General features: G+C 45.5%; 2 protein-coding genes across 5 annotated transcripts in view; one reads left to right on the top strand and one right to left on the bottom strand.

Annotated features, from left to right (window-relative positions):
• The window catches only part of lcor (ligand dependent nuclear receptor corepressor), a 65,417-nt gene extending 63,352 nt beyond the window's left edge, over positions 1–2,065 (bottom strand). Inside the window, exon 1 of the mRNA XM_034583435.1 lies at positions 1,796–2,065. Within this exon, the coding sequence (XP_034439326.1) occupies positions 1,796–1,892 (97 nt within the window). The 5' untranslated portion in view covers positions 1,893–2,065. The remainder of the gene's footprint in view (positions 1–1,795) is intronic.
• Positions 2,066–4,183: 2,118 nt separating this feature from the next.
• Positions 4,184–14,905, top strand: LOC117760511 (MORN repeat-containing protein 4-like). 4 transcript variants are annotated; one of them, XM_034583633.1, is made up of 5 exons: positions 4,184–4,329; positions 5,554–5,628; positions 10,536–10,650; positions 12,538–12,647; positions 14,267–14,905. In XM_034583633.1, the coding sequence occupies exons 2-5, from the start codon at positions 5,562–5,564 to the stop codon at positions 14,419–14,421; spliced, it is 447 nt and encodes a 148-aa protein (XP_034439524.1). In that variant the 5' UTR covers positions 4,184–4,329; positions 5,554–5,561; the 3' UTR covers positions 14,422–14,905. The 4 variants fall into 4 exon arrangements, with proteins under 4 accessions (XP_034439524.1, XP_034439518.1, XP_034439510.1 ...); XM_034583627.1 differs by having other exon boundaries at positions 5,520–5,628; XM_034583619.1 differs by having other exon boundaries at positions 4,185–4,333; positions 5,523–5,628.
• Positions 14,906–15,769: the final 864 nt, after the last annotated feature.

Below are 15,769 nucleotides of genomic sequence, written 5' to 3'. Positions count from 1 at the left end.
ACAGGAAAAGCTGCAGCTTCAGCATCTCGACCATCAAAATAAAAAAAGAAGGAGGAAGAAATGAGCTTGTTCACTCGTGTCCATCACTGCCAGAGCTGGACGCCGTGAAAAGTCATGTCTACTCGAAACTGTCATTGGACATTACATCCACTAACACGTGGCTCTTGATGGAAATGTGACAACAGGGGGAAACTGCTAACTTGGCACCTGATGTCCAACCTGACGCACCGGGGAGAAACCCCCTCCACTGGCAACGGGGAAGGAGTCAAATAGCTTTTCAGGAAACTGCACACACCAATTCAGATGTGACAGAGGAAGCCTCTTAGTGGGTTTCTGACCATGGCAGCAAGAATTTGTCAAAACTGACTTTTCTTGATGTGAAAACATATTTGATATCAAATCAAATCCAGAGATGGAACAGACAGAAAGGGGAGTTGCCTTGTGTTTACACTGGTGACTGGGATTCCTTATGTCTTCACACGCTGAGCTGCAGGACTGGAGGTCAGAGATTACCCAACCTTTTAATTTACCAGTGCATCCCTTCATTACGAGGGTTTCTTACTAAAAAGCCCCACTGGCCCACTCGGGAATCAGGCCATGCGAGTTATTAAAGGGCGGTCGGGTGGGTAAGTAGGTGACAGGTCAACGCGCAACATCTGGACACAGAAATGCAGCCAAAAACATGTGGAGCCGCATCAACACCCCGAGTCTTCAGCTGCTGCCGCGCCGATAAAAGCCAGATTAGGAGCCGAGGAGACCCGGGGAGGTTACAGGGATCAGGGCCGAAGAGTGGACGATAATCTTGCCATAACATCGGGATCGGTGGATGTAACCGGATTAAATAGCTAATGAAATACATCAGATATGGTGGAGTGAGGGGAGGGGAGGGGAGGGGGGGGAGGAGGAGGAGGAGAGGCTGGTGCATGGAGGAGAAAATCCCAAATAAAAAAGGAGGAGTGGGAGTGAGGCAGGATTGTTTTGAAGTGTTGTGCAGGAGGACAAAGACACGTGTGATGCACTGCAGTGACCCACACCTCCGTGCTGTCAACATTACGACCAGACACACGGAACCTCGGTGACGGACCCTCTCCAGGAAGCTGCACCGGACCCGACCTGACTTCTGCCTCCGCCTCCGGCAGCGACGTTTCAACAAGTACCGAGGCCGCTCCGCAGGCCACCAGGAGCCGCGTCCCCGCGCGCACACCCCCGAAAATACCAAATTATTCCCACTGACATTTTCCCCCAATGCAGCAATGCGCGCTCCCAAAAGCCGATTTCCAGGGCAGGGGAGGAGGGGGGGCGTTATGTTTGGAGATTGGGAGCGCGCACCGCCCTCCCCCCCACCTAAAAAAACTCAACCCGGAGGCGCGCACGCGGGCACGGGCCGGCCTATAGCGGGGAAGCCCATTGGCTGACGCGCGGCTCCATCTGCACACGTGACGCGCCCTGCTTACAATAAATAAACAGCTATGCAATAAATGTATAAAAACCAACAAGCAGCGAGTGCGTGGACAAAACAACACGCACACAGGTGACACACAAACACAGACACACACACGGCGCGCAGGTGGCACACCTGGACACGCGCACGGCACAAGCACCCAAACTTGGAGAGGACGCTCGTGGACGCGTCCGGAGCAGAAAGATGACAGCTCCACGGAGCCTATGGAACAGTGGACATTACGCAGCCCCGGCTCCGTGCGCTCCACACTGCCAACAAAAACACGCGCAACACCGGCGACCCCCCCTGGACCACGGCGCACACACGCACGCACACTATGCCAAGCGAGCTTACCTACACAGTGAATGAGTTTGTGCCTCCAAGAGTCAAGTTCCTGCCGAAAGCCGCGCCTCTCTACCGTGCATTGCTGCCTTTTGCACAGACTCGCCATTTTCTGTCGGCCCCTCCCGTGGGCGCGCACATACTGCTGGGTGCTTCCCTGCGCGCACGTCACCGGTGGTTTTTATTCTAGGGCTGGGTGGAGTGAGATATGAGGGGGACGGGGCTGCAGCATCCCCCTTTCTATAGCTCACGCTTATTTGTCCCACCCACCGAAAGCCTTCCCCTCCTCCTCCTCCTCCTCCTCCATCCTTCCTTCCTTTCCAACATATCTCTCTCTCTCTCTCTCTCTCTCTCTCTCCCCCCCCCCCCCACACTTTACTGGGATGTTTGAATGTTTTAATGTTGTATAGGGGACAGCACGTGGCTCCAAATTTCCCGTGGCTTAAAGCTCTATATGTGTGTCAAAGGGCGCGGGGGGGGGGGATTTAAAGTGCGCATGTAAAGACAGTGCATTGTTGAAATTAACAGATGTGTTTGTGAGCAGCTCCCGACGAAACTGTTTCCAAAAAAAATCTGCTGAAGTTTCATGAAATGGAAATAAAACCAGAGTGTGAAAAGTCCAGTGACAGTGACATCACTAATATATAATATATATATATATATAAATATATGTGCAGGGCTTGTGATTTGGCTTGTGATATAAGCCTTAAGAAACTTAAAATCAACATTTAGCTATTCATCTATGACGAAACTAAGACCATATGTTGACATGGACACCAATATTCAGACTGTTGACCTTATTCCTAATAAGACAGTTTGTTGGTTATGGTGTTTACCAACGAAGACGAAGTTCAGGGAGACACAAAACACATCAAACGACTAAAACACCTCCAAACTACTGGCCGTACTTTGATGTGATTTGTTGTCGTGCTCTGTTATCTGTTGTGATTGGCACTTCAGGGTCAGCGAAGTTAAGATCGAAACACAATGAATGCATTTGCTTATTTTTTTATGAATGCAGATACATTAAAAGGTTGAGTCCAGTCAAACAGACGCAGATGCAAAGCGAGTGTGACGGGGTCAAAGTTCACCAAAGTTGAACTCAAAGCAAAATGTTGTATTCTCCTCTTCACGCTCACAGATTGTTAGTGAACGGGATGTTTCACCACGGATACGTTCACCGTGTCCTGAACCAGAAACAAGAAGGGCCCACACACATTCTGTGTATTCACATTCGTTAGTAGATGTTCTATTAGTTCGTCCTTGGTGGAGGACTGAGAGTCTTCCTAGTCGATAAGTGATTAATCAGCTTTATTTTAAACACTGAACGTCAAGCTTCTTTTTTAAAATTTTTCTAAAAGAGCCGGTTTCTCCTCGTCCCGGTTTGTCCCCCGAGAAACAAAAATCAGGACGGCGGAGTTTGGCTGCATTTAGGTCACCTTCATTCTTCAGTCACCGTTTCCTCGGCTCTTTGGTGAATTAAAGTCTTATTGGCTCTGAATCCATATCAGCTCATTTAACTAACCCAACACCTCAGTGCAGATGTTTTTAACGCTCGGCAGGAACCATAAATCATGTTCCATAAAAAAACCGCACCAAACGCGGGTCTAATCACCAAATTGAAACGTGAAATGACACAGTGGCGTTAAGAGGAAGCCCGCTGCCGTTTTTTATAACCCAACAGAGACGCCGGGGCAGGACATAAAGAGGAAGAGGAGGCAAGGGCAAACGTTTTAAATGCAGGAGCACTCCGGCTAATTAAAGGGATAGTGCACCCAAAAATGAAAATTCACTCATTATCTACTCACCACTATGCCGATGGAGTGGGGGGGCGGGTTTACACCATGTTGTTAGCCTAAATGTCCTCTGATATCCTCCTATGGAGCCGCGTTCACGTCTCCACGCACACACCGCACACAAGCTCTCGCCCCAAGTTCCCGGAAGCATCGCTAGTTCCAGTAGCATTGCTAGTTATATTAGCATTGCTAGTTCCAGTAGCATTGCTAGTTATATTAGCATTGCTGCTTAGCTGCGGTTACTGCTGAGGGTCACTGATGCCGTCACGTGAGCCTTGGACGAGAGCGTGGAGGTTGTGCGGCGTTTCTGCGTGAACGTGAACGTGCGGTTGTGGACACTTGGATGACACCGCAGGAGCAGAAAGGAGGCGTGTTGTGTTTTTTTTTTACGTTTGAAGAAGGAGCTTTACTTTTACATTTACTTCAACTGTATTGGATTCAGCGGCTGTTTACCCCCATAATGAGGGAAATTTCATTTTTGGGGTGAACTATCCCTTTAACGTTGAACCCGCTGCCCTCGACAAACATGTCTCCCGCCGCCGAGGCTGCATGGGCGAGCGGGCCAATGGGAGCACGCGTTGAGTCCAGGTGGAGGCGCGGCGGCCAATCGGATCGCGGCGCCTTGGAGGGACGCTGAGGCAGCTCCGTCAGAACCCGGAAGCGACGGGAACGATCCGCTGAGAGGAGCAGGAAGCGCCGCTGTTTTCAGGGATGTAGAGAAAAGAGCCCGAGCTGCTCTTTCGTAACAAACAAGGTAAATAACAGCTCATCTTATTCCTCCAGCTGAGCCTCCTCCATCTGTGTGTGTGTGGGGGGGGGGGGGGGGGGCAGCGGCAGGATCAGAGGGATTATGGCGCCGTTACTGTGGCAACATTAGATGGAGGACACACACACTCCTCCTCCCGTCTGATCTGACAGCGGTGATGGAATCTGAGCGATTCATTATCCAGTTCGTGGAGCGACCTCAGATGTTTTCAGTCTCATGGTGAAGCCTCAACGCGTGTGTGCGTGCGTGTGCGTGCGTGTGTGTGTGTGTGTGTGCGTGTGTGTGTGTGTGTGTGTGTCTGTGTGTGTCTGTGTGTGTGATGTTTCTGTCCGTGGGAGAGAAGCCAACAGAGAAGCACAGGAAACAGCTGCTTCACACATACAGATGTGGCAGTATATATATATATATATCATGTGACCACAGGAATATGTCTTATTGTTTCAGATATGGTTCATATCTTTTCATGCTTTAAAAATGCTAAATGTTCATATATCTCCTTCTGTCTCTTGGACTTGGTTTGGATCGAGTGCACAAAACAAACTCAGACGACAGCTGCTTGAGATTTGTATTTCATCTTTACAATTTTTACGTAAAATATGTATTTATATTTTCCATTGACGTTCTGCGTTGGCGGTAGGTCTAGTTGTGTTTTATATGTGGTACTGAAAGGTGTTTGTGTTTAACTTTAATTAGTCATGTGTTTATTTATGATATATGAAATGTGAAATAAGGTTTATTAGTATTGTTTATTATTTTCTTTGTATTTATTTTGAGGTTTATGACTAAACTGTAAAATATTAAGCCTCAGTACAATTTCTGTCATAAGAGTTTGATAACGACATCTTAGGATTCACTCGCAATTTAGTTAGTTTTTTTTCATATATCAGCCAATATATATATAAATCAGAAATGTTTTACTCTCTGTTTATTCTCTAATATCGGCATCGGCCACCAAAGCATTGGTGGAGCTCTCGGAAATAGTCTAAATAATTGTGCGATTATTCGTCACTTGCTGCTTTAGTTGTATCACCAGCTGTGAGTCTTTACTTTGGTTTGTCAGACCAACGAGGTTTAGCTGCAGGTAGTTGGGGAAAGTTGTGGTTTGTCGTTCCTGGATCTGTGTGTGTGTGTCATTTGCATGGATCTGTGTGTGTGTGTGTGTGTGTGTGAATGTCAGGTGTGACAGTGTGTTGTTTTGTGTTTGCCAGCAGGACCCATGACCCTGACACGAGGATCCTTCACCTACTCAAATGGCGAGGAGTACCACGGCGAATGGAAAGAAGGCAAGTCTGACCTCCTCCATCATCCACTCTCCTTCACCGGCTTCATTTGCATGAGCCGCAGAACTGGTTTTATAATCTAGTCCACGTAGATACCACACTGGTTGATTCATGGGATGAAGCTCGAAGCAGAAGTAAGAATATCACAGGAACATATTGTGTGTGGAGTAGCAGGACCTCGTTTGCATTAACAGACAGTTGTACACAGCTCAGTGGCATCTCTTGATCCGAGGTCACACCGCGCCTGACGAGAGGAAGCCACTGTTATTGTGATGGGGGGGGGGGGGGTCAAAAGTCAAGGAGGCTACTGCTGAAACGCTCATTACCCTCGTCTTTGGCAGATGACATTTTTGAACGAGTGGAATGTGGATTTTACAGAATTTACATATATATGCAAAAATGACAAAATGAAATAAAGTCTATAGCATTGTCGTGGAATCTGAACATGGTTGACCTCTGGATCTCTTTCTGTATTTGCATGTCAAACTTCTCTGATTCTCTTTTAAATATATCTTATGTTAATCGATGGCAAATGTTCTGTTTTTATACGGGAGCTTCTCTCAGATTTGTGTTTGGATCCGAACACCACATCGCCCCTTTGTCCGGATCCAGGCCAAAACTGAATGAGTTCTTTCCTGGCCCGTGTCCCATCCTTCCACCAAGTTCCCTGGAAATCTGTTCAGCAGTTGTTGCGTTGTCTTTCTGACAAACTAACCACAAACCTGAATGTCTCTCGATAGAGCGCAAACCCCCGCTCAGCCCCAACAGTCCCTTAAATTCAATCAAGCTGCACCAAATTCCACACACTCATAGGTGTCAGTCTCCTAAAGTCCATCCAAGATGCATCAATTATTCCCTGAGAGATGTCAGAAAAACGTCATTCTCGCGATATTAAAGGGATAAAAAAAAATGGTGTTTACCGACAGATAAACAAACACACACGGGGGGGGGGGGGGGGGGGGGACATGATCTGCAAAGCGGAGGTATAGTTTCAAAAGCATTTCAGATGAGGTTTGCTCTAAAAGCAGGTGTATGAAATTTGACTCATGATGTCTCTGGACCAAACTGGAATATTAGTAATAAAACTTATACTTAAGATAAAGTTGCTCACTGGAGCTTTAATGAATAAAACATGTCATTTTAATGTCAGGGGTAAAATATGTGCGAGTCACAACAGGGAAAGTGGTTGTAGCTTTAAATGAACCGGCACTCTCACACAAACAGATTGTATCCAACGGGCAAAGTAAGGTGTCAAACTGAAGTCAGGAACTACAGGCATTTCTCCACACGCACACGCACACGCACACGCACACGCACATGCATGCACACAGACCATCTGGTGCCAGTAAGCCCGCTGAGGCAGGATATCACACTACCTAAACCAGTATCTGCAGGTTAGCGAAAACACTTGGACAACCTTTGGGGCAAAGTGAAACAAGGAACAAAAGCTTGGCACCACAGTGGGTGTGAAACATATGGTCTGTGCACGGTTCGCAAAAGACTGTTGGACTGGTTTGTCTGTGCGTGTGCACTGACACCCACAGGGTCTCATGCACAGCAGGTTCCTCAGTGATGCCTGGAGAGAAGTGAAGCTGCACTGTGGTGTCTGTCAGGGTCTCATGGCATTGTTTGGATTTGCTTTCACGTTTGTTTCTTTTTAATTATCTTTGAAATATAGAACATATTCAATTCAATTCCATTAGTAAAGCACCAAATGACAACATACTTCATCTCAAGGTGCGTCACATCGTCGAAACCTTAGAATATTTCAGTTCCTGTTCTACATTCTAGAGGTTTTGATCATATCACATGAGCTTCATCGGCAGCTGTAGCTGTGGTTGGTTGAGAAGCAAATAGCGTTTCCTCTCTGAGTCTGAAGCTTCATGAGTTTGTTGTTTCATCTGATCTGTTAGTTCTGGTTCCACTTTGTAATTTAGGGACTGAAGAGTTTTGTCTGACATACGTTCGTCCTGTCGTCATCACCTACGTGGGCGGAGTCTACCTATACTGGACTCTGATTGGTTTGTAGACAGCGTCTGACGTGGGCGTGTTGTCAGGTGGGGGGGTGTTAGTCTTTCTGTTTGAATGGAGGAAATGAATGAATCGCTTCATCTGGTTGCCATGGTAACATCATGATGGTATCACTAGCAGCATCAGCACCTTCAGGCGCAGTACTCTACAGTACTCTACAGTACTCCAGTACTCCACATTACTCCACAGTACTACAGTACTCTTCTTCTTCTTCTTCTTCTTCTTCTTCTATTGTTTAATTCTGTCTCTACTTACTGGGATTGGTCCTGAAGTCCAAACTCTCCAACAAAGTGTTTTCACTGCAAACCAACAGAACCCTGGTTCAGTTTGATCCAGACCCAGAACTCCTCTTCTGCTCTGAGGAACCTTTCACACCTGATGTTCAGGTTCAGACTGAACTGAAGAGTCTGAAGCTCTGAACCCAACCAGGTGTGAACGAGTCCTGAGGTTCCTACTTCATCCTTGACCTTTAAAACAATGGTAGGAATAACAAAAGTCCATTTAGTAGCTGCTCTAGAGCTTTCAGTCGTATCACAAGCTCTGTTTTTTATGATGATAAATATCTGTTAATATCTGGATTCCCTTTCCACTAATGTCCCTGTATTTTCTGTACCTAGTGTAAATAAGTTTAAGTGTTTCCCCTCACCTCTTCCTAAGAGACACTTCATTTTCTGGCATTTCCAAATTATGTGTGATTACACTTCCTCTTGGTATTAACACTATTAGTTGAAATCACACCGCTGACTTTGTTCTGTGAAGTAGTTGTGTGTCTGTGTGTGTCCGTGTGTGTGAGTGTGTGTGAGTTGGGAGGTGTTGTCGTGAACCCAGATCGACACGTGTCGTGCGTCCATGCATGCAGAGTCACTGTTTGCACACAAACATGTAGGTGCATGTCGGACAGAGGTCTACGGTGTCACATGAATTATTCAGCGGCGCTCCAGCTGAACACAGACCGGGGAGCTATCAGGTTACAGGAAGAAGGTCGGGTACATCCACAGCAGACAGGGCTCAGACAGAAGCCATTTACGACTGTACTTCCCCCGTGTGGTCATTTAACATCTACGCATTACCGCTATTGATTGACATAAAAGCCGGACAAATTGTGCCAAACCGAAATTAGCTGGAGACCGTGACCCAACATGAGATTGGAGAGAGGAGTTACAGAGGAGCTGAGCGGCGGATTAGAGCCGGTCTGCAGGGATCAGGTCCGAGGAGAGGAAAGTGTTGTCCGTGGCTGCAGCAGTCCACTGAGGATCTGTCCATTCACACAAACGCAAACTGTTGGTTTCATCGTGGTCTGCTAAACCGACGCCACTTTACTCCCTTACATTCAGCAGTAGCACCATTCATTCTGTAAAGCAGGTCTGGGGATGCTCGATGGAGGAAAACTCCACGTGGTGTTTGTGGCCAGGCGAAGGCGGCCTCTCTCTGACGAGCCGCAGATTGTCACATTTCGGTGGCGAGTACGAGAAATTCACGCCTCGGGCTCCCACTCGCTTGTCAGGGCTCCTGCAGGCGGAGGAGCTGGATTTAAGCCCCCGTTGGCCCTCTTCTTTACCCATAGACGCCCATATATACCCATACTGTGTATACACACTTACACACACACAAGCACATATGGATGCAGGATGTGTCAGAGGAGGAAAGACTTTGAAAATGGAATGCACAGCTCCAGATTTAGTTTCGGCCAAATCTCTTCTCCAAATCTCCTGTGAAAACCCTGCTGAGATTAGGCAGAGAGCAGCACTTTAAGCAGCCCTGACAGATGGACTGCCTAATTTACTTTGCCATTAGCTGGAAGCAGGGGACAACACTCCCTGGCCTCACCCCCCCGCCTCCCCTCCTGTAAATCCCAATCCGCTGTTCAGGTTTGCCTCCCCCTCCTCCTCCTCCTCCTCCTCCTCCCACCCTCCAGATCTTCTCCTCTCCACTGGTTTCATGCCACTTGGCGAGCTCTCTGTAAATCCTATTCCTCGCTTACAGCTGCTCGGAGGAACCCGGGACCTCTTCAGCCCGTGTCCAACTGTGCCTCACATCCAGTTATTCTCCTAATTCCCGCTGGGCCTGCTAATAGAGGTTGGCAAGGAGCAGCGCTCACTCGTCTCCTTCCTCGTCTCCTTCGCCTGCCACCGTCCTGATCCGAGAAATACAAAATTAGGAGGGAAATTGGTTCTCACCTCCGCGGGAACATTTTGAGTAGAGACACGAGTGTGGTTGTTCCTTCTGTCTGTCAGAGCAACATTTATGAATCTCCTTCTTCAACCTTTTTGCCCAAAACCTAATTTGCATTCCCCAGTTTTTCCTGACTCTAGTCGAGGGTTCAGGTCTTTGAACATCAAGTCCGTATTTTTTTCATCTTACATTTTCACACGTTTAAAAATAAACGTGATCTCACGCTAACAGACCATCTCAGAAACGTTTGTCCCTCAGTAAAGTTCTGCCTGTTTCTCCTCCGTCACAGTCGGTGAGTTGTTCTGACCTGTTTGAGATCGATTGAATCACAGAAATTAGTTTTCCGGTAGCGAATCAAACTGACGTCCGGAAATGGACCTGGAAGCGATCAGGATAATTTGGCGGCTCCTTGATCAGAAGATGAAATTCTCCAGGTTCCTGCGGGACGACCACACAATGATCCACATTCTATCTCCTACTGCGACTTTTCAGAAGGAACAGAAAAATGAAATCAAACTCAGTGTGTAAGGTTTCTGTGCGCGATGATTTTTATTGAAAAACAAGGACCTGGTTTCTGAAGACCTTTAAGATGTCGCACCTTGTACAGATTGTTGATTGGGATTTGTGAATATGGGCTATGCAAGTAACAAGAACAGTAAGTTCTTTAGAAATCTCGTTAATTTAAAATGTCTCGCTCTGTTCTGCAGGTCTGCGTCACGGCCTGGGTCAGCTGACCTTCAGCGACGGGACGTGCTACACCGGACAGTTTGAGAACGGCCTTTTCAACGGCTGCGGGATGCTGGTCTTCACTGACGGCTCCAGGTCTGTATCTCACTTCCAGCCTTGACCTTTTCAATTTAAATCACCTTTTAATTAAACCCCCTAGATCTGTGTTATGTCTGTTTCTGAAATCTTCCACTGCCTCTTTCTAAAAATCATGAAAACAGAATGTCGTCTCTCGGCCTCTGAACAAAAAGAAAGAACCGCAGATCGGAGCTCGAAGATAAATCTGCAGGTGGTGTTGGGTTAAAAAAATTCTTTCCAACTTCACAATTGTTCGAGTACTTCCGTGGCCTGAACATGTTCAATGTCAGATTGTCAGAAGTAGTTCTCTCTCTTGACGTGATATTAGCTGCGGGTCGTTCCGGAGCAGATGGAAACATCTGCTTTTCATCCGCTCCTCTTTGTCTCGTGAAGGTTCAAGTACGACGCAGCTGAGGACGAAGAACCAAAGTGGAGCCTGTTCGAGGCCATTTGTTGCATTATCACTTGGAGAAAAAAGAAAAAACACAGTTGATTCATTCTTCAAGGGCCGTGGAAACAGGTGGAAACACAAAAACCTGTTTTTAAGGTGTAAAATGAATGATGATCGGAGAATCTGTCTTTACAGCTTCACACGGTCGCTGCCTGTCGCTTTGAAAAGCTTCACAGAAAGTTTTCAGTTTGCTCCTGTCGTCAGATGGATGTTGAATTGTTTTGGGCACAAAATCACCCTTTTATCAGAGGATAAAAAATCCACTCCAGATAAAATAACTCTAAATGAACTAGTTTAAAAATCTATTTGGTTTTCAGTTATTACATTTTTATATTTATCTTTTCTCCTGCAGACGTCTGATCTCATTTTGCTCTCTGGCAGTTCAGTTGACATTAAAGTAATATCACATCATGTTCACGCTGCGTGTGTTTAAAGAAAAAAGGCTGAGACTCTGCACTTTGATTCATTTTTAATTTCATCTCAGCTGTGGGTGAAACTGTGAGACGGAGAGCTCTTGATAATGCAGTGTTTAGAATCAGTTTCCTGTGTTAGAATTGAAAATAAAAAAACGTACGGTATCATAAATGAGTTTGTTAATAACAATAAGGTTACTATTTTTATTGTTAATATCTCACAATGCTAAAGAAAGTAATAGGATTTCTCTTCTTCGGATTCATGCCAACATATATCTGCTTTTTAAGGTTTAAAGGTATAGCTGAAAAAAATCCTATACTTACAATATAACCACATGTAAATCCAGGTTTTATTTATTTAATATAAATGTTTTTATGTAATCCTGCTGACAAACGTACAAACCAATGGACACAGGGGTGAAAACATAACTGCTTTGCCCGACGTTATAACATAAATGGGGTGGGGGGGGGGGCAGACGTAGGTTCCTGGAGGAGGGGGTGGAGGAGGTCAGGTGGAACAGGGCCTGAAGGGATTTACAGGTGAGAAGGATTTTGTGCAGGATGCAGGTCAGTGAAGTTGGATTATAGTGAGGTTGGACTCCATGTCATAGTCCACCTGGGATATATTATTATTACTGTATGTGATCTCAGTGTCTCTTGTTTTTAAATGAGCAGGTTGCACAGCGGGATCACGGGATTATTTAAAAAAAAGCAGTTTTCACTCCATTGATTTTCAGTTTTAGTTTCAGCAAAATGAAACCTGGAAACTCTGCAGAGCTACGTGCTGCGTTTGTGAAAGTTTGAGTGAGTGACTGATGGAGGCTTCGATGTGAATGTGTTGATTCCATTCGTGACTTTCATGCCTGAGATTCCAAACATTCAAGGACAGCGTTGCCGCAGTGTCGCAGTCCATCTGTAGCTGTGAGTACTATGAAAGTGTTCCACGCCCTCCTAAGTGTTATGAAGCTCTGCCGTGGTATGTGATGTGCCAACGGCAGTTTAACAGTGTTTGTTTGTGAATCTGTTCTTTTTTTCTTGTAGGTACGAAGGGGACTTTGTGCAGGGGAAGTTCCAAGGCGTGGGCGTCTTCACTCGCTTCGACGGGATGAGGTTTGAGGGCGAGTTGAAAAGCGGATGTGTGGACGGCCACGGTAAGACTTCCACCAGGAAGGTAGGGTTAGACAGAGAAGTTCATGACGGCAGCCGTACGACACATATCCCGCCAGTTTCCCACAGATAAAACCATCGTCTGCATAAAACCAGCAAATAGGGAAATAACCCCCATGGTCCTCACTTAGCTTCCGTAGCTAACGTTACATAAATCCTGATCATAGATTATATAGAAAATGAAGCCAATGTTAAAGTGCGTGAAGCTTCCACTCCTCCGGGGAAATCAACTTACAATCAACATTGTTTTAATAAAAGCAAAACTTGAAAACCTTTAATGGCGTTTAACAAAAGGACGAAGCAGCAGAACTGAATATTTCAGTATCTCAAATTTAAGGGATTTCTTTTTTTTTTTGGGTATAATTGTTTTAAATTTGCAAAACTTTGAACTTTCTTTCAAAAAGAAATCACTCAGCCGGAGAAATAAATAATTTACAATCGAGATTCTGACAATAAAAGTAAAAACTTTGAATGGCTTCAGAAAATAACATTTCAGTGTCTTAGTTTGGAAACGTGTGATTTCAGTTACTTGCTACACTCAAGTGATTTTCTGTCTGTTTTTTTTCTTTGTATAATTGGTTTAAATTTGCTAAACCTTGCACCAATGAAGGCATTTAAATTTACATAAACGTTTTGGGAGAAATAAACACCAGTGTCTAATCGTCTCAGTGATACTGTGTCCTCCTCCGTGCTCTTTGTTCTGATACCAGGCAACTTAAATACTTTTTAATTATATCAAACAGTGAAACGTGTTAATTGTCTGAAACCTCCCGTGTCTCGACGCGGAGTCTCTGGAGGTAATCAACACGTTTTTTATTTGAACACCGCCGGGTGGCGAGGACGGAACAATGTGTCACCGAGACAACAGGCTCATTTTTGTACTTTTAAAAATAGAGATGGAACATGAAGATTACATCAGTTTCCTCTGATCTGACGACCTGAAGTCAGAGCGGCTCCAGCCTGTGTTGTTCAAAGGAAGGGCTTCATTTCTTAAAAGTTTGTTTGAGTGCAGTTCTCAGTTAAACATTAACCTGACGTCAGGTAACAGTTTAAGCCATTAATTATATGACTGGAACCAAAGGGTCAAAGGGAGATAAAGGTGATGAAGCCTCGGCTTCAACGAGGAAACATGTGAAACCTGTAGAAACAAAAAATGCCAGATATAAAGAAAAACTAATTTCTCTACGTCAGATTCACAATTTTGTTTCATATCGTGCTGCTACTATTAAAGAATCTGACTTGAATCTGATTTTTGTATTTTTGGTCAATCCAACATTTATTTAACTTTGTCAGACCACGTTTTCCTCTTAACCATAAAAGAGCATTTTTCTGAAATTCGCTCCTGCGATAAATACGTATGTACCCGGAGCCAACAGCCTGTTAGCTTAGCTTAGCTTAGCTTAGCTTAGCATGAAGGCTGGACACTTTCAGACTGGGAAAAAAAACCTAAAACAAATGTATGTTTTGCCTCTGAAAGAGCAGAGAACGGGTCCTGGTTTCTTCTGGTTTCTTCTGGTTTCTTCTGGTTTCTTCTGGTTTCTTCTGGTCACGTAGCGGCTGTTTGCTTTAGTTCGATACTTTCTGACTGGTCCGTCCGGTGCAGGAGTCCTGACGTTTGTGGACGGAGGCCCCGGCGGCGGAGGCAGCAGCCACGAGGGCCTGTTTGAGACCAACCAGCTGATCAGGAGAGAGAACAGCCAGGGAGCTGTGCCGAGGGCGCAGGCGGCAGCCGCCAGGGCCCGAGCTCTGGCCATGTGACCCGGACTACATGACCCACAGTGCCCCAGTACCAGGATCACCCTCGTCCCACCATCCCCCCATTGGTTTGAGCAGCTGATTACGTTATTCATCTTTTCCTTTTCTTCGGTTTCTCTTCCACTTTCTTTGGCTGCGATGTCAGGAGGTTCTTTCTTTAGTTCATATATTTCCTTGTTGTGTTATGTCTCTTACCTGTAAGCTGCAGGATTCTCTAGAAATCAATGTCTCCAGTGTCATAAATCTGCTTTTCTGCCACAGATTCAGGATCAGTTGAGCCAAACACAGATTTGCTGTTCAGTTAACACGCTGGTGCTAAATCTGATTCAGGGTCAGCTAACCTGACAAAACACAACTCTGGATTCTAAAGTGCATATGGACGTTTTCTAGTAAACATTGACTTGGTGATTTTCACGTCAAACAACGTCTGTGTGGGTTTGAACTGGGATCATTTCACTTATCAAATCTCAATATTATGTTATAACATTTCCTTCAATGTTATTGTTTCTCTTAATTAGAACATTTTCCACGAATAGAAAAGACCTTCCGATCACCAGTTTGCGACGTTAGCTTACGTTAGTTAAACCCCAGCTAACTTAATTAGCTTGTAAATTAGCTTCTCGTTTCATCGGTTCAGTTCTGAGCTGCTCGGCCGTGCTGCTATTTTCACTTATATCACTCTGTCTCTCTCTCTCTCTCTCTCTCTCTCTCTCTGTCTCTCTCTCTCTCTCTCTCTCTCTCTCTCTGTCTCTCTCTCTCTCTCTCCCTCTCTCTCTCTCTCTCTCTCTCTCTCTCTCTCTCTCTCTCTCTCTCTCTGTCTCTCTCTCTCTCTCTGTCTCTCTCTCCCTCTCTCTCTCTGTCTCTCTCTCTCTCTCTCTCTCTCTCTGTCTCTCTCTCTCTCTCTGTCTCTCTCTCTCTCTCTCTCTCTCTCTCTCTCTCTCTCTCTCTCTCTCTGTCTCTCTCTCTCTCTCTGTCTCTCTCTCCCTCTCTCTCTCTGTCTCTCTCTCTCTCTCTCTCTCTCTCTCTCTCTCTCTCTCTCTCTCTCTGTCTCTCTCTCTCTCTGTCTCTCTCTCTCTGTCTCTCTCTCTCTCTCTGCCTCTCTCTCTGTCTCTCTCTCTCTCTCTCTCTCTCTCTCTCTCTCTCTGTCTCTCTCTCTCTCTCTCTCTCTCTCTCTCTCTCTCTCTCTCCCTCTCTCTCTCTCTCTCTCTCTCTCTCTCTCTCAGATTACATTTATTATAACAATCTCAATCTGTCAATATACTTAGTTTGACTTGGACAGTCAAGTTTTTCACAATTTCTTAACTTTCTTGCTCAAGAGTGATTTACTAAGATTTTTGTCTTAATCATATTA

Source organism: Hippoglossus hippoglossus, chromosome 1, assembly GCF_009819705.1.
Source record: "Hippoglossus hippoglossus isolate fHipHip1 chromosome 1, fHipHip1.pri, whole genome shotgun sequence".
NCBI lineage: Eukaryota > Metazoa > Chordata > Actinopteri > Pleuronectiformes > Pleuronectidae > Hippoglossus > Hippoglossus hippoglossus.
This window is presented reverse-complemented; position numbering and strand designations above follow the sequence as displayed.